The sequence below is a fragment of the Phalangium opilio genome, unplaced genomic scaffold (assembly GCF_054372755.1).
Source record: "Phalangium opilio isolate 3A_F unplaced genomic scaffold, DU_Popi_V2 ptg000390l_1, whole genome shotgun sequence".
Lineage (NCBI taxonomy): Eukaryota > Metazoa > Arthropoda > Arachnida > Opiliones > Phalangiidae > Phalangium > Phalangium opilio.
Genome location: NW_028324234.1, coordinates 2,987,285 through 3,010,424, shown reverse-complemented (window position 1 = coordinate 3,010,424; position 23,140 = coordinate 2,987,285). Strand labels below are relative to the sequence as shown.

Below are 23,140 nucleotides of genomic sequence, written 5' to 3'. Positions count from 1 at the left end.
TGCTGCCAGAAACGTATCCCTATTACTTTTCGGACTGATTGTCGTCGGCTGCTATTCATTCTGTTTTCAGACACTGAATATCCGAAAAGATTAATTTTCGTTTATAGAAACTTTAATTGGCTTAATTTCAGTACTATTTAATCAAATTGGAAGCCTCAATTTCTATTGAAGAAAGTATAGTAAAAATCTAAAGATAGACGCTGCCATTTTATAATTGTGCCATCAAGTTCTCTCAATTTTGAAGCAGACGACAATCAGTTATAGAACCACGGCCCAGTCGTTCAAGGACGTGATTAAGTTAGCCATGCTAAAAAAACCCTCTCTCCATATTTGGCGGCTGATCACGTGATATTATTCCCGCGTAAAACGCCACAAGATTAATGAGAACTCTGCGGCGCTACCAACCCTCAAATTCCAACGCTTGTCGGGACGTGCGGTTCCCCCCACCACGGAAAGCAACCCCAATGGATTAATCTCGCTTTATAGTTCAGAAACGGTTTCCATAGCTCCGATGGAAAGACATGCCATTACCACTGAAATAGCTTTCGCCATACCGGACTCTTACGTGGGCATTGTCACGGGCCTACAAGAACTACTCGAACAAGACCTCCACATCGGGGGCGGCATCATTTATCCGGACTACCGAGGTCCAGTCAAGGTCATCTTCTTCAATCTCACGGACAAACATTACCACGTCACCCCAGGAATGCCAATCGCCAGACTTCTTCTAGCCCCCACCTACTCCCGAGTGGTGGAGGAGGCTACCGCACTCTCCAGTACTGATCGCGCGGCGCAAGGGTTCGGGTCCACTGGACTCCAGTGACCAAACTACGGCACGAGTTTCTGTTGCATTTTCCGTAACCCCAACGGACTACCGCATTCCAAGGGTCAAATAATAAAAAATAAAAAAGTTGTACATTCTACATGCTGTAAATACACTCTTTGAAATGGATCTCTATCTCCCCTATTTTTGAATCTTCCCTTGCATGACGGGCCAGCGGACCACCGTCCCGAACGGCCCAGGATTAATTAAATAAATAAAAAAGAAACTCTGCGGCGCTCAAATGGACCAATACTATATCGTAACCGCTATGGCGCTAAAATTTAAGAGCTTTCAAAAAGAAGACAGCAGGTAAAGGCCCTTCATCGAGAATATTTCTTTAGTTAAGATTTTCTGGTACAAAAGTGTCACAGAGTTTGTAGCATTAATTTTTTATCAGATAAAACCTTTATCAGTATTTGTACAACAAGCGGGGCTTAAATTAACACTGCAACGACGTAAATGGCCTAGGCTTTGGCTAATTTAATATCATAACGTAGCAGGGAAACCTTCAACTTTGGAAGAAGAAAACCACCCTAACTCCTCTTAGGACATGCTGAAAGCACTTGTACTTCAGAATATTCCTTTAATTCATCATCCTTAACTCGATTAACCAATATTTGCTTATATTGCTGCCTGGTTGGTGCCATATCGTCAATAACTAATCGCTCCCAACTTTTTTACGATGCTTGGCTGATGAAACGTTAATATACCGCGCACGCTTAGATGACACTTATTTTAAATGAGGCACAAGCCATTTAATTAATTTTTCAGTCAAAAACTGATTTTCCAAAATTGAGACACCTAAATCAATTAAAAATAATATTGCATCCACATGAGAATATGATTCTCCCAGCCCGGCCATACAAGAACAGTTGACTGTAAATATTTATTTTGCAATCATCCAATTACACAAATAATCTTCATTCTCTTTTTGAGAAAGCTTTACCTTCAAAGTAATCAAAATAAATTCTAGTTTCACGTAAAAGGTACCAACTAAAATCACCTCTTTATTTAACGAGGACCTCATTTTAGCATTTCACACTTACCTTTCCTGTTACAATTATTTTTTTTAACTAGAATTGTATTTATATTGCCACTTGTTATTAAAGTATGGGATCCTATTATTTTGTGACTTTTACCTCATCTAATGTCATGGAGTTTATCGTGTAAAAGATACATAGAAATATTTGGGAGCTCAACCCTTCTGATAACTTTTTTTATAAATTATTTTCTGTTCATGAAGAAGCGAATCGAAATAGCCTTTTTAAAAATAGTTTTGGCACTTTTGAACTCATTTTTAAACTAAAATTCAGTCATTAACATAGGAAGAATCAACAGTATACTGAAAAATCGTCTGCTAGCTTTGACTCACAAAAACTCATACAGTCCAGCACCGTGGATACACGGGTGTACCTCGTATGAGCAGTTCCCGGTAGAGCAGTTCTCGAAATAGCAGCCGCGATTCCAAAAAGACAGCGGCGTTCTTCAAAACTGCTGTTTTAGAAATAGCGGCTGCTGTTTTAGAAATAGCGGCCGCTGTTTTAGAAATAGCGGCTGCTATTTTGGGAAATAGCAGTGTTTGTCTTCAGTTTCGAGTATTTCTTAACAATACAGTTATATTCGTTGTTTTCGAAAACTACCTTTTTCTGTGATCATTTAGTCAGTAATGTGACTTACTAACGGATCGTGTTTTTAAAGTACACTTAAATATTACCCTATTCTTCAGGCTGTATCAGTTTACAATTCTAATACCAGAATAGAAAATATTTCAAGAAAGCTTATTTTATTTCGGAAGTAGATAATTGTAAAGAGTAATTTTTTTGGAAAAGGCATATTATTATTTAGGAAGTGAAATATAACAAACAACAATATTTTGGAAAAGGCGTAAAATTGTTACACCTTTTCCAAAATATTACCAACCTAAGTCTAACCAATCAAAACAAAACCTAAAAAATCCAACCGAACCCAACCTAACCTAACCTAACCTAACCTAACCTAACCTAACCAAACCAAACCAAACCAAACCAAACCAAACCAAACCTAACCTAACCAAACCTAGCCTAACCAAACCTAACCTAGCCTAACCTAACCTAACCAAACCTAACCTAACCTAACCTAACCAAACCAAACCTAACCTAACACTATTGGGGGTTCAAATAATCAACTCGAAGCTAACCATATCTGACCTAGTTCTATTTAAGTTCATATAACACAGCGTACACCATAAAAAAGAGCAGTCGTTTTTCGCATTCCTGTTTTTCTGCTCTTTAGAGAACTGCTGTAATGGTACGCCGCGTTTACGAGAACCGCTGTAATGGTACGCCGCGTTTACGAGAACCGCTGTATCGGTAACTGTTGTAACGGGTAAACTGCCATTTCGGGAAACCGCTATTTAGGGAACTGCTGATATGAGGACCGCTATTATGGAATCCGCTCATACGGGAACCGCTCATCTGAGGGCTTCCCGGATACACCGGGGAATGAATTCAAGGGTAAAAGGCGGTCTCCTACTTTCATGAAAATTATGTATTTCCTAGTTCTAAGGTGTTTGGTTTTCTTTAATTATTGTTCAGGATGAAGTTCCGAAAGGAAGATAAAGTACAGAGTGACTCTTGCTAAAAATTTAGGAATTATCTTCTATAAACTAAGAATTATTTACCTTGACCAAAAAGCACAGTTATTGTCTGAAAAAGCTTGTTTAATAATGTATCCAGTATACTTTCCCCATTGTTTTCCTCCAAATAACGGGTGAGATAGGTGTACACTAATATGAAGAACACGAACAAAATGGCGAATATGGTCCACACCTAAACCATAATGTCAAAGTCTATTAGGTAAGATCATTGTAGGTAATGAGAAATTAAGCTCATAATTAAGGCAACATTTCGTCATTTAAATATAGTTGGTGAACAATTATTTCAATTTAAACATTTTTCCTTTAAATTTATATACTTCGACACTAGTAAATTTGACTTCAAATGGAATTAATTATAGTAAAGTAACAATATAAACTTCAATCTGATTTACTTCTTTCAAAAATGTAATTTTTATGTGTCACTGAATGGTGTATGTTTTTCGTCAAACTGAGTTGAAAGTGTTGAAAAACATGGGGGTCTACAGCATTAAGATACGGATATTTGTGCTCCCAACTCCCTAGCATTATTAACCCTCCATCGCATTTGATGGTAATGGTTTCGTAACCAGTGAAGCTTTCGTTGGATCCATTATTGGGAAATATGCTGTGAAGCAGTCTCGTCAGAAATAAGTACTTTTCTCAAAATGAATGGATCGGCTTCAATTAGTCCACTCATGGTAAGTGAAAGGCTTAGTGCAACTTCTTCTCTCACCCGCATAGGGATTGGTTTCAAAACGTGCTAGGACGTCCTTTTCTCATTACAAACTACAGTATCTTCTACGTTCACGATCATGCAAGACGAAACAACTGAAATCACTATGGTTGTTGCCAATGTCGGCATTGTGGTAAATGTTTGATTGTTTGGCATGAAGCACGGTCGCTTGAGGAACGTTACCGTGACATTCACCCAAAATATACGTCTTGTCCAATTTGTCCTGGTTGGAGGAGGCTAGAATTTTGATACGACACGAGACAAACTACTGTAATTCGAACTTAGCTGTTACACTACAGACCCTGTAAAGGGAACTTAAAACCATACTGTTGAGTGTACAAAGATTGCCGTTTTGAGCAGATCATGATAGTTATTGTGGAGAAGTTCAAATTAACACGTGACGCCGCTGAATGTTTGGACCTCCAATTCCGTTATCCGATAGGTCCAAACATTTACCATCGTGGTTTTTCGGCTCAATGTTGCGGTATTGCCGGCCATTACTGATACATTTCTACTAACACGGCTGTTTGAAAGGCGATAATACTGTGAAAACCGTAGTACTAAAGGTTGGCCAAAATTAAAACACCAGGCTGTAACCTCGTACTTTGGACTAAAAAAGCAATTCATAAAAGTTGCTTTAGAAATATCTTTGAAGCAGAAGGTCCAAACTGTCTGTGGCACCTAGAGGAAATGGTGTTGCTTAATCAAAAATGCTCGTCGTAACGTAGCAGCTAAGATAAAATTACTTTAGTTAATCTCGTGTCTTAGCAAAATGTCACTCTATTCGAAGAAGGAAAAATTTAACATGATTATTACGACAATTACCCAAGACGACAAGACCTTTATTTTACCATGCGAGAACTTATTGAATACTATCCATTATTTTTTCGATCGGTACTGTTTTCTGACGACGCTACATTAAACAGAGATGATACGGTGAACCTGCATAACGTACCGAAAAAAATTCCCACTCATTACCATCAATTGCTAGGGAAGTTAAATGTTTGGATGGGCATTCTTTTAACATCGAATTATTGGACCCTTCTTCGACGAGAACGTCATGAGTTTAGTGCTTGCAAATGCATTGCAATACGTACCCTTACAAAAATCTTCTTAAGAACTCTTAAGAAAATTCCTTGGGAAATTGCTTTGGAAATCCTTAAGGCGTTCTTTTGGAAATTGGGGAATATTGGCCTCTTTTTCTTTGGAAATTACTTTGGAAATATCTTTGGAAATTTCTTGGGAAATATCTTTGGAATTTTCATGGGAAATATCTTTGGAATTTTCTTGGGAAATATCTTTGGAATTTTCTTGAGAAATATCTTTGGAATTTTCTTGAGAAATATCTTTGGAATTTTCTTGGGAAATATCTTTGCAATTTTCATGGGAAATATCTTTGGAATTTTCTTGGGAAACCTCTTTGGAATTTCCTTGGGAAATGTCTTTGGAATTTCCTTGGGAAATGTCTTAGGAATTTCCTTGGGAAATGTCTTTGGAATTTCTTTGGAAAATGTCTTAGGAATTTCCTTGGGAAATATCTTTGGAATTTCCTTGGGAAATATCTTTGGAATTTTCTTGAGAAATATCTTCGGAATTTACTTGGGAAATGTGTTGGGAATTTACTTGGAAATGTCTTTGGAAATATCTATGTTATTTTCTTGGGGAACATATAGAGAAGGTTATGGGGTAAATTAATTTAGTCCCTAGAAACGAGGATAGCTCTCACATGCAGAACCATATCCCAATACTGGGAGTACAGTTCTTATATGGTGAATTACACCCCTTACAGCGAGGGAAATTCTCGCATGCAGTGTGAAATTGCTTATAAAGTCAGACTTTTAAACATCCGTAAACGGCGGAAAGTTTAAACCTTGTGCAATTGTATAGGGTACTAAGTGGGTTTTGGAGGCTTTAATGGCCAAGCAGTAGATCCATACGTTGTTGTTAAATTTAATGATGTATATTCATTGAGAGTTTTTTGAGTACCAGAAACGCGTTTAACCTAATTATCTCTACAATATTTCTAAAAAAATATTTATTTTGGACTCTAATTACGCTCGAAATAAAGATGAAACATGCCATAAGAGAATTAAGCAACAATTCCGACTGCCAGCTTAGATTCCATGTAAATCTAAACAACGATTTTAATTACTCTTACTTTACTTTTAATCTATTTTATCCTTTAAATAAACACCTCACGGATTATTAAAGGCAAAAAAAAAGAAAAAATATGTAAATATAACATTTCATTTCAGCACATGCTGAGCCTTAGCTACGGAACAAGTCTTCGTCAACGTTTTTAATAGGGGTGTGCGAATACCACTTTTTGGGTATCGAACCGGTTATCGAATACCAAAAAATTTTCCTTATCAAATACCGAATCGAATAGTTTATTCCAAATCGAATACCGAATAGTTGGGCCTTGGTAATTTTTTTCCTTCCCGATTAATCGCGAATAGTTAAGCCTAGTAACCGCGAATATTTAACCCTAATATTCGCGAATACTAGGCCAACTATTCGCGGTTAATCGGGTAGTAACCCTAATATTCGCCAATAGTCAATACAAAATAAGGAGAAGAACATTAGAAGCTCCTAAATTTCAAAATACCCCTCCTCATTGGTGGTCAAGTATTTCTTAAAATTTTCCTATGCACTTGCTGGTAGTTTTTGATGGGAGACAAATAAAATTGGATGAAATTTTTTTAAATAAGGTGGGTCTCTCTAGAGCCAAGGACCTAAATTTATGGTAGTCGAACTTTAACCGAATAGTCAGTTCGGTATTCGATATTCGAATCGAATAGTGAAAATGGTCTTATCGAATACCGAATCGAATTATTCGGTTCGGTATTCGATCGAATTATTCAATTGAAACGGTTAACCGCACACCTCTAGTTTTTAAATTTTTTAACCATTAAGTTAAGGAAAACTTTAGCTAAACAATTTGGGTAAAAATATTTTGAGATAATTATACGTAAAGCATAATTGCAATATATCTGGCCCTTTGAAATTCATCTCTAAAATTCTTAACTAATTTCGTTGGAAAATAAACCCTAGACCTTCTTTGGAAATATATCTCTTGAATTCCAAACGAATTTCTTTGGAAAATAAACCCTAGATCTTCTTTGGAAATTTAGCTCTAGAGTTCCTAAAGAATTCCTTTAGAAAATAATCCCTAGACATTCTTAGGAAATTTATCTCTAAAATTCCTTAAGAATTTCTTTGGAAAAATAATCCCAAGACATTCTTAGGAAATTTATCTCTAGAATTACTTAGGAATTTCTTTAGAAAATAAACCTTATACATTCTTTGGAGATTTATCTTTAGAATTTCTAAAGCATTTCTTTAGAAAATAATCCCAAGACATTCTTAAGAAATATATCTCTAGAATTCCTAAAGATTTCTTTAGAAAATAATCCCAAGACATTCTTTGGAAATTTATCTCTAGAATTCCTAAAGAATTTCTTTAGAAAATAAACCTTATACATTCTTTGGAAATTTATCTTTAGAATTCCTAAAGAATTTCTTTGGAAAATAAACCCAAGACATTCTTTGGAAATTTATCTTTAGAATTCCTAAAGAATGTCTTTGGAAAATAATCCCAAGACATTCTTTGGAAATTTAACTTTAGAATTCTTAAAAAATTTCTTTGGAAAATAATCCCAAGACATTCTTTGGAAATTTATCTCAAGAATTCTTTAGGAAATTCCAAGGAAGTCTTTGGAAATAGTTTCTTTAGAAAATGATCCCAAGGGCTCCGTAGGGTTCCAAAGAAATTCCTTTAGAACTCTTAAGAAGATTTTTGTAAGGGTAGACGGGCGTCTTGAAGAGTGCCTCCACTACGATGGTAGACACATCGAACATTTACGATGAGGTTTTTACCAAACTGAGGCTCCAATTTGAGGCCTAAGTTCTATGGCTTATCGTAGGACTAAGCTTGAAACGTTTTGTTGAATTCAGCAGATTCCCCAAAATTTCTTTTGTACATTGGAGGTCTATAATTTGATGAAGTGACGTCAACCGTTGGCAGTATTGAGGGATATCCAAAAAGAAAGGTGTTGGTCTGAAGCATTTGTAGATAGTTCTCGAGCAAACAATTCACCATGCTGGAATTCAATAACGAGTGCCCCATGATTCAGTCAATTAAAACTCCTTGAAAAAAATATGGAAAGTACTTTTCAGAACTTCCTAGCTCAGGATGTTTTATTCTTTCCAGCTACAGCTAGGTCACAATGACTTTGTTATAGTTTTTTAATTAAAATATCGTACTATTTGAACACATATTTGAAAGGTAAGTAATATTCATGTCACGTCCTCCTTTTCGCTAAATTTACACAGTAAGCTTAATTGGCATGATGATTTTAAACTAAGCCTTGTTGCAACCGTTGATATACATAAATGGATTTTCCAAAATCTATCGATTGTCTACCATTGGGTCGAATCCCTTTGGATCGACTGTCTTGTTCGACCGAATCCCATTAGACGGAATTCCACAATTTGGGCGGTTTTCCAATCATGAATTTACCTTTCATTCCTATTTTTCAATTGATTTTCTAATTTAAACTTTTTGATATTGCAGCAAATAATATTTATGTTCACCAATAACATTTTTCAATAAATTTTAATAATTATTTTTGAATTTTTGGAAAATGTCTAACCTAACCAAACCTAACCTAGCCTAACCTAACCAAACCAAACCTAACCTAACCAGACCAGACCGGACAATAAAATTGATATTATTATTAAACTTCTTGATATTGCAGCAAATAATATGTATGTTCACCAATAACACTCTTCAATAAATTTCAGTAAATAAGTTTAGTTTTTGAAATTCTCTAACCCTAACCTTACCTAACGTAAGAGATCTCCCTCCCAAGTACTGACGGCGCTCGATGCTGCTTAACTTCTTCGATCATCCAAATCACTTAATCCATTGCGCTACTGGAGCTCGGCAACTCAAGGAAAACGCTATGATTTTATATGTGTAAACCCATCCCATTCAGTCGAAAGCTCTTACATATAAATATTCCCATTCAGCAGAAAATCACTCCTTGGGCTATAAATTGTTTTAAGTTTGGCTACAATTGTAGAAATCTGAATTCGGTCCATTGGGATTCTATCCTATAGGAGTATACCAAATCTATCCAATACTATTTCTATTTTAAACAAACCACTTTAAAATGAATGGAAAGGAAACCTGTTACAAGGCAGGAAACAGAAAATAGATTGTATGTTTAGGTCGCACAATTAAAGCGAAGGGGATGACATTTTCACGTCCTTCTTATAAATATCTCGCAGTACTGCTTTATATCTCCGGGACCTTTTATATGACATATTGTATATTTTTGGTTATTCTAGATGGAATGTGTCAGCTTTATGTAAATGTTATATTTTAAACATGGTGTGATTAAAACGATTTACAAACTAACTGGGGCCTCATCAGATTTGTATGAGAAAGGAGTTCAGGAGGTTGGAAAAATCGCAATTTTTAAAAAAAAAAATAGATATAGGAATATGCTAGAAAATGTTTTTTAAATCAAAATTTTATCCGACATCGTTGAGCGTGATAGATACCTTTGGAAAAAATATTCCCTTTCTCTAATATGATCAACTCTTGACTTTAGAAGGGGTAAAACTTAAATTTCATGTGTGCCAAAAAAAGGGATCTTTCGAAAAAAAATTTAATCGTCATCGCCGGTCACAAAAATTGCAAAAGCCTATAAGCCTTCACTCATAAATATGTGTCTAACGTTTCCATAGCTTTGACCATAAATTTTATGACTATCCCGCAGTTTAAACTAAGCAGATGAACGAAAAAGCGGTTAACCAATCATAAGCCTCTAACCTTAGAAAACCATTTTTATGCTAGACCAATCGGCAAAGGACCTAGTACTATTTTCTACATCAGACATTGAATCGACCTTGCCATAGACCACCGAACCGGCAAGCACCTAATTCGATTTTGCGGTATCGTTTGGTAGTCACTTAAAAGTTTTCAACGTTCAAAGGTTAAGTTTTTAAAAATTTCGAGTCATTTTAAATGTTTTCAACTAAAAATTATATGTATTTTTTCTAATTTAATCGAAAAATATTAGACTAAACAAGTGGGGTAGACCAAAATTATACCTCTCCTAGTCAAGATGAGGACCACCTACAAACTTCTTTATGTAGATTAGAAATTATAGCTCTTTAGTAATAAATAATTGCAGAAGTTAAAACTAGTGAACTATTCAAAACAAAAAATTTACAGTTAAAGCAGAAAAAATTTTCGTCCAATTAAGGCATGTCTTGTAGCCAAGGCACTCATCCAATGGTTAAAACAGGAAGTAAGAGGATAAATTTTGGCAAGATATTCCCATGTGAATTGGTAAAGGCTCAATTGTCTACACTCTCTGTTCAAACCTAGACTTACAGCTGGGTTGGCGTGTAAACACTCTCCTCTCGTTTCACCAAAACAATATTCTTAGTTTGTCATCTAGCGAAAGTGCGAAATTCTTGGCCTACATGTAAGAAATTTGTATGTTAGCGAGGTGAGGACGCAAGGTTGGAAAAACCCAATGTGGACGGTAACACCATCTTAAAAACAAGCAAAGCGAGGATACACAGGCGCAAAATGATTAAGTCTGGACAACCCTTTATGTCAACAAAGATTTGATACTCGACCATTAATTATCTCCATTTAAATCAAAGTAGCAATATTTTGAAAAAAAAAAGGTTGATTACCTACTCATCCGAATTAGATTTAGTGAATACTTTTCAAATATGAATCGACCCCAAGGAATCCGAAAATCAGATTTAAGATCCCCGAAAACGTAAAATTATGGAAGATGTTACACTTCCGGTTTCCAGTATAATTTTGAATGTATAAAACGCAAAACTAATATTACACACTTAATTTCAGGGCGCTAGCTTGCATAGTGTTCCACATATCGTAAAACATGTGCGAAAACTCCAACGCGCGCAGACTATCTTAACAGTCTGTACACCATTCATGTTTTCGTACTAATTCGATATTGCCAACGGTTGGAGTACATTAAGTCCTTACAACACCTAGCTAAATAAGATCTTATCGCCTATTCAACAACCACACATAAACATACACACTCACAGATCATAATCGTAAAAACCAGGATGTTTTCACTCGTAACTAGAAATGTGAGTCGGAAATTTAGCGTCCCTAATTTACCGCTAATTTACCAATTACCGTGGTAATAAGCCTGTGAAAGTATAGATTACCATAAATTACGGTAATGTTTGTTATTTCAAAATTTTAATCGGTAATTTAGCCGGTAAATTACCATTTTTAAAAATTACGGTAATCTCCCATCTCTACCTATTACAAAAATATATAGAGTGGAACAGATCAGAACAACACCTTCCTTTATTGACAACCCCCAATAGTGCCAACTGATATATATCTAAGATTCAGTAAAAATTTTCAATGACAACTATAAAAAAAACCATCATTTATAAATAGTGACGTTTCCACCTGAAAATGAATCAATAATTCTAGCTACTGTGCTATTCCCCGCACTAACCTTAAATACAGGATATTATAGAGAATATTTTAATGTAAACACTTTCCAATGAAACAGCTTTGATAGTGCAAACTAAATCAATATTTGAAGGTTTTAGCAGTTAAACCAGGTTTATTCTTTGCTGATCCAATTGTTTTTGTTTTTCTGAATACCTTAAAGAGCCGGTAGCGGATCTTTTCTTAAAAAGGGTTCCGACAAACTTTTCTACGTCTATTCGAAGTCAGGAAGCTGGTGTAAATTCATACCATTACGCTGTTGTACTTCATTTCGCAATTCCTTTCGAATTATGAGGTCCAAGTTGATCTTGCCTTACTCTATTTATAACTACGCTTGTTTTTCGTGTAACCAGGGCCCCCAACATACAACACACACAAAACAAAAACAACCTCGCAAAGCTAGTATAAATGAATGTAAGTTTCTTTGTTTGTCCTTAATGCATTTCCACATCATTCATCACATTGCAAATAAACTTTCTTGAGTTGTTGCGCGTGTGCTCACCACGGTTTAAGAAGTGGTTTGGTTGTGTTGTTCAAAGTTGGTCCGCAAAGCGCTAGCTATTAAGCCTGTGAAAATCGTCCTAATCCAGACGCATAACATTTTAGGTAATATCCTATTGGATAGAATCCCGTTGGACCGAATTCAAATTTCTAAAATTGTAGCCAATTTTAAAACAATTTATAGCCCAAAGAGCGATTTTCTACTGAATGGGAATATTTAAATGGAAGAGCTTTCGACTGAATGGGATGGGTTTACACATATAAAATCATAGCGTTTTCCTTGAGTTGCCGGGCTCCAGTAGCGCAATGGATAAAGTGATTTGGATGATCGAAGAAGTTAAGCAGCATCGAGCGCCGTCAGTACTTGGGAGGGAGATCTCTTAATGGTAAGGTTAGATTACGTTAGGTATGGTTAGGTTAGGGTTAGACAATTTCCAAAAATGGAAGTTATTTTCTGAAATTTATTGAAGAATGTTATTGGTGAACACATATTATTTGCTGCAGTATCAAGAAGTTTAATAAGAAAATAAATTTTATTTTTAGGTTAGGTTAGGTTAGGTTTGGTTAGGTTAGGTTAGGTTAGGTTTGGTTTGGTTAGGTTTGGTTAGGTTAGGTTAGGTTAGGTTTGGTTTGGTTTGGTTTGGTTTGGTTTGGTTTGGTTTGGTTTGGTTTGGTTAGGTTAGGTTAGGTTTGGTTAGGTTAGGTTAGGTTTGGTTAGGTTGGGTTAGGTTAGGTTAGGTTAGGTTAGGTTAGGTTAGGTTAGGTTAGGTTAGGTTAGGTTTGGTTAGGTTTGGTTAGGTTTGGTTAGGTTTGGTTAGGTTTGGTTAGGTTTGGTTAGGTTTGGTTAGGTTTGGTTAGGTTTGGTTAGGTTTGGTTAGGTTTGGTTAGGTTTGGTTTGGTTTGGTTTGGTTTGGTTTGGTTTGGTTTGGTTTGGTTTGGTTTGGTTAGGTTTGGTTAGGTTTGGTTTGGTTTGGTTTGGTTTGGTTTGGTTAGGTTTGGTTAGGTTTGGTTAGGTTTGGTTTGGTTAGGTTAGGTTTGGTTAGGTTTGGTTAGGTTTGGTTAGGTTAGGTTAGGTTAGGTTAGGTTTGGTTAGGTTTGGTTAGGTTTGGTTAGGTTAGGTTTGGTTAGGTTTGGTTAGGTTAGGTTAGGTTAGGTTAGGTTAGGTTAGTAATATTTTATAAATCATTTAACAATGTTACGCCTTTTCCAAAATATTGAAATTTAGCTTCATTGACTTCTCAAATAATATGCCTTTTCCAAAACATTACTTCTATGTTAGGTTAGGTTTGGTTAAATTAGGTTAGTAATAATTTATAAATCATTTAACAATGTTACGCCTTTTCCCAAATATTGAAATTTAGCTTCATTGACTTCTCCAAAAATATGCCTTTTCCAAAACATTACTGTTATATTAGGTTACGTTTGGTTTAGTATTTTCTGCAATAACAAGAAGTTTAATAGGAAAATCAATAGAAAAATAGGATTGAAAGGAAAATTCATGATGGGAAAACCGCCGAAATTGCGGTATTCGGTCTAATGGGATTCGGTCGAACGAGACATTCGATCCAATGGGATTCGACCCAATGGTAGACAATCACATTTTACCTTTAAGGTTAATCTCTAAAAAAGCCTTCACTGTAAAAAATAACCGTACTGTCTAGTACCTTTAAAGGTATTTTTCAATGCATCCCCAGACGTACCTATATAGGTACTACAAAATACCGTTGTGTAAGGGTACTCTGAAATACCTCTTGAAGAAGGTACTTTTGAGGACTATAAGGTATTTTGTGATCCCGTAATGGGTATCATTTAAACCTCAACAAAGGTCGGAATAAAACTTTCAAATTGTGAAAGGTACTCCTTATTACCGAAAAGGGTACCTGTTAACACTCAAAAAGGTTCGAAAATATACTTTTAAAGGTATTTTGTGCTACCAAGTTAGGTGTCAAATAAAACCCACAAACAGGTCTAAATTATACTTTCGCGCCATCAAAAATATTTGCGCCACATTTGAAACTGGTAAACTTCATCATTTTCAGACATGGTAAGCAATACACCACTTCGATATAAAAGAGACGGAAAGACACGAGAGTAATATTTTCCTTCCATCTCAACTTTTAGTGTCTTTGTTGTGGGCTTACGGGATGAGGGTAAAATTTTGCCTTCCATCTCGCCTTAAGTGTCTGCGCCGTAGGCTTGCGGGGTCGTGAGAGTTCGCATAGTAAGCAAGGGATCAACCACTCAAGATTTCCCGATACTACATTTAGCTCCCCCTTGTTAAGGAAGGTGTGATACTGTTATAGTGTAAAGGTAATTCAGGGTCACATATACATGTAAATTTTTTGAATGGCGACTGAAGGCGTAAGCTCGGATTCAAACCTTTATATTAACTATGTATGCCTTATATCATAATTGTATTGCCTTTAAATGATGTAACGTATGCTAGTGTACATAGCTGTCAAAGAAAATAATTAATATTAATTATATGTAATTAAATATTTAAGAAAAACCACTAGCTAGGAAACTTGAGATTGAAATTGAAATCTCGGGTAGAAAACCACTACCTTATTCTACCCTACCGAACCTAATCTTTATGGTTATTATTAATATTCCAACAGAGATTTCTTCTACGCTGTCATTACTAGTGCTACTGGTGAAATGAACAGTTAGTGTTAGAGAATTTGGGCTAGAAGTATTATATCATGTATTTTACTTTAGTAGTGTTAGTTAAAATCAGCACGCCGGAACTAAAAACTCCCTCTAAAGGAGTCTGTTAAGTCCTTTTCTAGTTCCAGGGTACGATAACATACCACCAGAAGCGCTGAAACTCTAAAAGGTTTCACTATATACCTTATATTTCCAAAATACCCCTTTCGAAATCATTTAATACCCGTACTGTGAGACAACTAATAGACTACGTTCATGGGTACTAAAAAGGTCGCGGAGGTATTTTATAGTACCTTCAAAGTACCTTTATTTTTGACAGTGTTGTGTTGTTTAGTGTGAAATTTATAAAAACACACTATTCAAAAATGGACTTCATTTGCAGATATTGGATGGGGGTGGGTCCAAAGAATATGTAGTGTTTATTGTCCCTTAGACGAACATTCTTCCTGGTTTCAACCCCCTTAAGAATATTAGTGTTTAGTCTCAACATGGAGAGAAAGTTAAAGGTTTATTCTCCTATTAGTCTCTCGCGCAACGCCGGGAAGCTTAAAAAGCAGTTCAGACCTTTTTGATTCAGCCTTATTCATGATATAATGATAAAAACATTTCTCGTGTAACTTTTCATACGCACCGTGTTATCGTAGATTTGAAAAATAGAAAATATTGTAGATTCTATTCTTGTTACGTTTGCTCCAGTAATAATGCTGTAAGTATCGGTAAAAAGTGGAACGGAATATGCTAAATATTCGGCTTCTTTTTCATTTGGTGTTAACATCCAAATACCAACGTCACATTCCTTTGAGAAATTACGATATTAGATGGAGTTTTTGCACAAATGAAGTTTCATACGTACGTTTCTTGGAAAGAAGCCAATATATCCAGTTCCATTATTGGGTCCAGTTACTGTACCAGTATCACCAGGAAGATCTTTATTCCTGGCTAATGAATAACTGAAAAATTATAAGATAATGCTGATTATCACATCCAACCCACACTAGTTCATTATCAGCCAGCAACCATTCAGTTGCATCAAGTGTTGATGCAAACGTTTGCCATCACCTTTTCCTCTGTTTTTAAATTTTATTCATGTCTCTCATGATAAAACCCTAGGCTATCTCTCCCATGTAAAAGTCTAAAACATATTGGTCGAAAACTAATAGTTTCTGTCTATAACCGCCATCTTTCAACGCGCTTCAATTTTACGTATGATTGTCTCATACTCATTTATAATACGTATATTTTTTGTATTGATATTACACAGGGTAAAAAATTTGTTGCCGAGGACCAGTCTAGATAGGCCAACTTATTCAAACGCGTGTGGTATTTAACGGCACTACCAAAGAAATTAGCGGAAGAAACTAAATGAACGAAAGTGATTTTTCAAATTTTCCCAGTCTTTAAAAAATACAGACTGGTCGCAGGCGAAGTCTCCTTTTTACGTGTTTGAAAGTAACTCTAATTTACATTTTAATTATTTTACGTTTCGGTTAAAACTAAACAATTTTTAAAAAACTCTTGTGCAAACATTACGGGAACACACCTTTAAGTGGAATGGGCTAGAGAACAGCGATGTAGGATTCAGTGCAAGCTGCCATACTAAAAGCCTATTGAATCTTCTTGTGGAGCTAAAAACCGCAGAGCTGTGAACACCCGATACCCGAAAAAAACACGATCGAAAACTCATTCCATAACCACAAAGAGTAAAAATTTACCAACGGAGTTATAGACTGATGACCAGTGTGTTAGTTATACAGGGTGTTTCTGGAAAGTCTGGCACAAATTAACAGGCATGTTCCTTTGGTCAAAAGGAGTCCGAAAGGTCCTATGACGTTTTGGGGTAAAGCGCTCCGTTGCGACGTTATGGGCTCTCAAAAGTAGGCCGAAAAACAAGGAGATCTTGCAGAATTTTAGCACTAGTATTGTGGTTTTGACCCAATTGTTTTCGATTATTGAACATAAGGCAATGATCGAAATAAGTTTAAACCTAATGGATGACCGTGAACGTGTTAAACGGCCAAAAGCGTTAATCCCTATGTTTTTTTTTTAATGATTGAAATTAAAGGTAAGGAAAGTAGCTCAGATCTGGGAGCACGGCAGTGCTCCCAGCCAAGTCGAGCACTGACATCCTTTTCTCGAAGCAACTCGTGGCACTTTTCAGCCCACTGTAACTTCGTGATGGGTACAGGTAAAAGTCTGAAATTTTGCTCGCCGCGAGGACTGTCAATCCTAGCTATAGTTTCCAATTTCAAGTTTCTACCCTATATACTTTTCGAAATATCGCAGGTGAAATTTACCTTATTTTGTCACTCACTCACTCACCGATCATCAAAATTCTAAGGTACTTCTAGGGGGGATAGAAACTTAAAATTCATGATTTAGTTTTCATTTATTTTATGAAGAACAGAAAAATTAAAACATCCCGAAATTTTTATAAAATTGTTCTTTAGTTCTTTATTTTAAAACCAGATAGCGCTGCCGTCATTTCAGCAGAAATAGTTTGTGTTCTTGATGAAAGGACGTAACGCTCCAAAGTTAACCGAAAGTTAAATATATGTTAAAGCTAATAGGAGTAGTAGTTTAAAAGAAATGTGTCGTAACTGATGCTACTTTCTTATATTAGGATATCGCGTACAATCGTTATTGCATATTCTCTGCGGGTCGAAAGGGGTAATTCAGCGTAGATATGGACAAACGTTAGCGATTATATTGGCAAACGAAGTTCCACGAGAGGGTCTTGTTTATTTACCGAAGTATAACGAGAGGGTCTACAAAAAGAAGTGAGATCTTATGAAAAACATTAACATGTACAAAAATGGGCCAAGCCTCGCTTCGTGCCCTCTCCGCCGTAAAACGTTCTGAGATCCCATGTAGAGCCAAGTCTGCCTTTTGTTCTCATTCAATCGCCAATTGAACAATTATGTTATAAATTAAGACCTTTTCCTAATTAATAACCAATATTCATTGACTCTATCATTATTATACATCTTTGTTCGTATCAAAAATATCGTGACTTGGCAAGCGCAGGTATTTACCTTATAAACGTGTACATAAGGTTATGCATAAATCGCCTTATAAACTTGTAAATAGGGTTATGCATAACTCACCATGTAATTTGTACATAGGGTTGTGCATGACTCATCTTATAAACTTGTACATATCCCCTCGACCATAAACGAGTTAGTGAATATCCCTTCGATTATTTTCAAATCGGCAACGATTTAGTGAATATCTCTCGACTTCCTTTTAGTATTACCTGCGATTGCCAAGTCACGATATTTTTGATACGAACAAAGATGTATAATAATGATAGAGTCAAAGAATATTGGTTATTAATTAGGAAAAGGTCTTAATTTATAACATAATTGTTCAATTGGCGATTGAATGAGAACAAAAGGCAGACTTGGCTCTACATGGGATCTCAGAACGTTTTACGGCGGAGAGGGCACGAAGCGAGGCTTGGCCCATTTTTGTACATGTTAATGTTTTTCATAGGATATCGTTTACTTGTTTGTTCAGATGTACTAGTAACTGACCAGTCTTTTATTCTTTATTTCAATTAGACACATTACTTTTACAATAATTTGAATGAACCCCTTAAATTTTACAATAAATCGAATCGATTCCATTAATTTTACAATAATTTGAATCGAACCCATTACATTTACAATAATTTGAATCGAACCCATTACATTTACAATAATTCGAATCGAACCCCATTACTTTTACAATAATTCGAATGAAACCCAATTACATTGTTCTACAAAAATTGTTCAAAATGGGCACCATCAACGTTTAAGCAAACTTGCGCGCGTCGTTTGAAAGATTCATGAACACGTTCGAAGATTCCTGGCGTGTTACGGATGCTATCACATCCATCAATTATCCTTTGTCGTAAGTCTTCGACATCGCGAACTTCACTTCGGTATACCAAGTCCTTGAGATGGCCCCAAAGAAAAAAGTCGCATGGGTTGAGATCGGGAGATCCTGCTGGCCACGCAACAGTTCCGCCTCGACGTATCCACCTCCGTTAAAAACAAATTATGCTGTGTTGGTCTAAACATTAGGGTAGTTTTCAACGTCAGAAGTTGTAGGTTTTTTTACAGACGGCTTAAATGTGTGTACCTTATCGTGCTTCATGGCGTGCGTGCACATTTGGAAGCTTATCTGGAACTAATCATGGTCTACTTCACGAATGAAAAGTACTCAGATATCCATCTTATGTATGGACTGGCTCGGGAAAATGCTGTGGAAGCTCGGCGCTTGTACCAGGAGCACTTTCCTCAACGACAAGTTCCCAATCGACAAACATTTACGGCAGTCGACAGACGCTTGAGAGAAACCGGGAAACTTCAACCGTCGGGATCTGAACCTCGTGCGGGGATTGTTCCCGAGGATGTAGAGGACACCGTTTTGACAATTTTCGAAGATGATCCAACAACCAGTACCAGGAACGTCGGGCGGCAATTGTGCGTTAACCATGTACTCGTCTGGAAAATCCTTCGAGGACATCAGTTCCACCCATACCATTTGCAAAAGGTACAAGCTTTAAATGAAGCTGATTATCCGAGACGGGTCGATGTCTGCCAGTGGTTTGTGGCACGGGTAAATGACTTAGACTTTCCGCGTACTTTGCTAGTTTCCAACGAGGCCAATTTTTGCAACAAATAATGTGGTTCATGCAAGATGGCGCACCGCCCCATTTTAGTCTTCAAGTTAGAGCATATCTTGATGTCGCGTTTCCCCGGAGGTGGATAGGTCGAGGCGGAACTGTTGCGTGGCCAGCAAGATCTCCCGATCTCAACCCATGCGATTTTTTTTCTTTGGGGCCATCTCAAGGACTTGGTATACCGAAGTGAAGTTCGCGATGTCGAAGACTTACGACAAAGGATAATTGTTGGATGTGATAGCATCCGTAACACGCCAGGAATCTTCGAACGTGTTCGTGAATCTTTCAAACGACGCGCGCAAGTTTGCTTAAACGCTGATGGTGCCCATTTTGAACAGCTTTTGTAGAACAATGGAATTGGGTTTCATTCGAATTATTGTAAAAGTAATGGGGTTCGATTCAAATTATTGTAAAATTTAAGGGGTTCATTCGAATTATTGTAAAAGTAATGGGGTTCGATTCGAATTATTGTAAAATTTAAGGGGTTCATTCGAATTATTGTAAAAGTAATGGGGTTCGATTCGAATTATTGTAAATGTAATGGGTTCGATTCAAATTATTGTAAAATTAATGGAATCGATTCGATTTATTGTAAAATTTAAGAGGTTCATTCGAATTATTGTAAAATTTAAGGGGTTCATTCGAATTATTGTAAAATTTAAGGGGTTCTTTCGAATTATTGTAAAAGTAATGTGTCTTATTGAAATAAAGAATAAAAGACTGGTCAGTTACCAGTACATCTGAACAAACAAGTAACCGATATCTGAGCTACTTTCCTTACCTTTAATTACAATCATTAATAAAAACAAAGGGATTAACGCTTTTGGCCGTTTAACACGTTCACGGTCTTCCACTAGGTTTGAACTTATTTCGATCATTGCCTTATGCTCAATAATCGAAAACAATTGGGTCAAAACCACAATACTAGTGCTATAATTCTGCAAAATCTCCTTGTTTTTCGGCCTACTTTTGAGAGCCTATAACTTCGCAACGGAGCGCTTTACCCCAAAACGTCATAGGACCTTTCGGACTCCTTTTGACCCAAGGAACATGCCTGTTAATTTGTGCCAGACTTTCCAGAAACCTCCTGTATAGTTAGTCTGAACGTACTACGTAGAAAGGGCAGTGCACGCGATGCCATGGATATTAGAATCGTAAAGGGGACTGGAAAAAGTTAAGGCTTTGATAGTTCAAAAATCGTGGCACGAGGATGGATTTGAGGTTAAAAATAAAGCTCTGGTTGTAAAATTAATAGTGGGACGTAACTTAAAAGAGTTTGTAAAAGTCATTGCCCTTGACAATTCTTAGGTCAACCAGATACAGGCTGTGCACTCAGAGGGGTCCTTATAACATATCAGAGTTGTAAAAACTTCAACTCTTTTGTTCCGGCAGTTTAAAATGTAATGTAATGCCGAATTAAACTATAATATGTTGTGAACTTTTCGTTTATCAACTAAACCATAAAAATCAGTTATGGTTTTATTTAACAATGTCTTATAATTTACCTACAATCGTTACGTTTATCCACGAACCAGCGCAATTAGAGTGGGGTTAACCACGGTGTTATATTTAAACGGACTACCCCATGGATAAAACTAGCTCTCCTAGAGTACATAACCGATAAAGTGGGTTCCATGGCCAATTTTAATTTTAAAATGTGATTTCTCAGACATTTTGCCCAAAGGGCTCACGTCTACGAGTAATGATTATTGTACTTTACAGTGACCCCTTTAAATGAAATAGAAACTGAAAAACAATGCTAATTTCATTAAGGGGTCATCTGTAAAAACTCCAACGGGGCAAAGGAAACAATGTGTTCTGAAATAGAACACCTTCGTGCAATATTTTGGGAAATAGCAGTGTTTGTGTTGAGTTTTGGGCATTTCATAACAATACAGTTGTATTGGTTGGTCTCAAAAACTACCTGTTTCTGTGATCATTTAATCAGTAATGTGACTTAATAACGGATATGTTTATGATTTTTTTAAAGTACACTTAAATATTGTACTATTCTTCAGGCTGTATCAGTTTGCAATTCTCATACCAGGATAGAAAAATAATTCGAGAAAGGTTATTTTATTTCAGATGTAGGTATTGTAAACTAATTTTTTGAAAAAGGCATATTATAATTCGAGAATGGTTATTTTATTTTGAAAGTAGATAATTTTAAACAATAATGTTTTGGAAAAGGCATATTATTATTTGGGAAGGCAATGAAGATAAACAACAGTATTTTAGAAAAGGCGCAACATTGTTACAGTATTTCCAAAATATTACTAACCTAAGTCTAACCAAACGAAACAAAACCTAACCTGACCTGTTGTAATACTATTTAGTTTAAATAATCAACTTTAACCTTACCAAATTATCCATATATAAAGAACTGATGTAGCGGTACGCCACGTTCACGAAAACCGCTGTATCGGTATGCCGCGTTTACGAAAACCGCTGTATCGGTATGCCGCGTTTACGAAAACCGCTGTATCGGTAATTGCACTAACGCGTAACTGCCATTTCGGGAAACCGCTATTTAGGGAAGTGCTGTTATGAGGACCGCTTTTATGAAATCCCTTCATACGGGAACTACTCATGTGAGGGCTTCGCCCGAGGGGTCGGACGTTTTGAAAAAAGTGTACGGGATTTCGAAATCCAATTTGATTTCGTTGGATTTCATTTGATTTCGTCGGATTTCATTTGATTTCATCGGATTTCGTCGGATTTTGTTTGATTTCAGAATTCGATAAAATCCAATGGATTTCGTTGAATTGTGAGATTTTTCCTGTGATTCCGTCAGATTCTGCTATTTTCCCCGTGATTTCGGCGGATTTTGCGATATTTCCCTTGATTTAGTTGGATTTGAGGTTTTTCGCGTGATTTCCTCGGATTTTGAGATTTTCCCCGTGATTTCTTTGGATTTTGGATTTCGTAAATTTTGTAATGGATTTCACGATTTCTTTGTAGATTTCTTGATTTCTTTCTTGATTTTGTGATTTTTTTTCTGATTTTATGATTTCTTTACTGATTTTGTTATTTCGTTGCTGATTTCGGATTTTTTATTTGATTTCGAAATCAGCATTGATTTCGGATTTTTTTATTTGATTTCGAAATCAGCATTGATTTCGGATTTCTTAAGTTGGATTACACGGGTAGCGTACGTGATTTCATGAATTACCGACCCCTCGGCATCCCAATATTAATTACCTCTAGCATTCAACAGTCCCATTCGAAAGGGAAATTCAAAATAGATTTTACCGTTTTAAAATCAGGGAGTATGAATATGAAATCGTTGAAAATAGCACCTTTTGTGTTTAGTATAAAAAATGTACTTTCAGTATATCAAAACAGGTTTGCTTTATTATTGAATTAAAATGAGACTAAGAAACAGCCGCTTGTAACGCACATTTCATACCAAAAAATATGTTCAAATTATTCCTATATGTTGCATTACGGTTTTAAAATCTTAAAAATAAAAACACGTTATAATTTGGTAAAATAAACAAAGTAAAAAGTATTTCTATAGACTTAATTATTTTCAACAGATATAACACTTAATTATTTTCAACAGATATAAAACTAAAAAAATAACTCGTGGCTGCGACAATAAA

At 36.0% G+C, this 23,140-nt stretch overlaps 1 protein-coding gene across 1 annotated transcript; it reads left to right on the top strand.

Annotated features, from left to right (window-relative positions):
- The first annotated feature begins 511 nt into the window (after positions 1–511).
- LOC149596208 (uncharacterized) lies at positions 512–823 on the top strand. Its single transcript, XM_089861312.1, has one exon. The coding sequence runs from the start codon at positions 512–514 to the stop codon at positions 821–823; it is 312 nt and encodes a 103-aa protein (XP_089717438.1).
- Positions 824–23,140: the final 22,317 nt, after the last annotated feature.

What these genes read in the sequence shown, in the direction of transcription:
- LOC149596208 (XM_089861312.1), top strand. Translation starts at nt 512, where the DNA reads ATGGAAAGACATGCCATTACCACTGAAATAGCTTTCGCCATACCGGAC.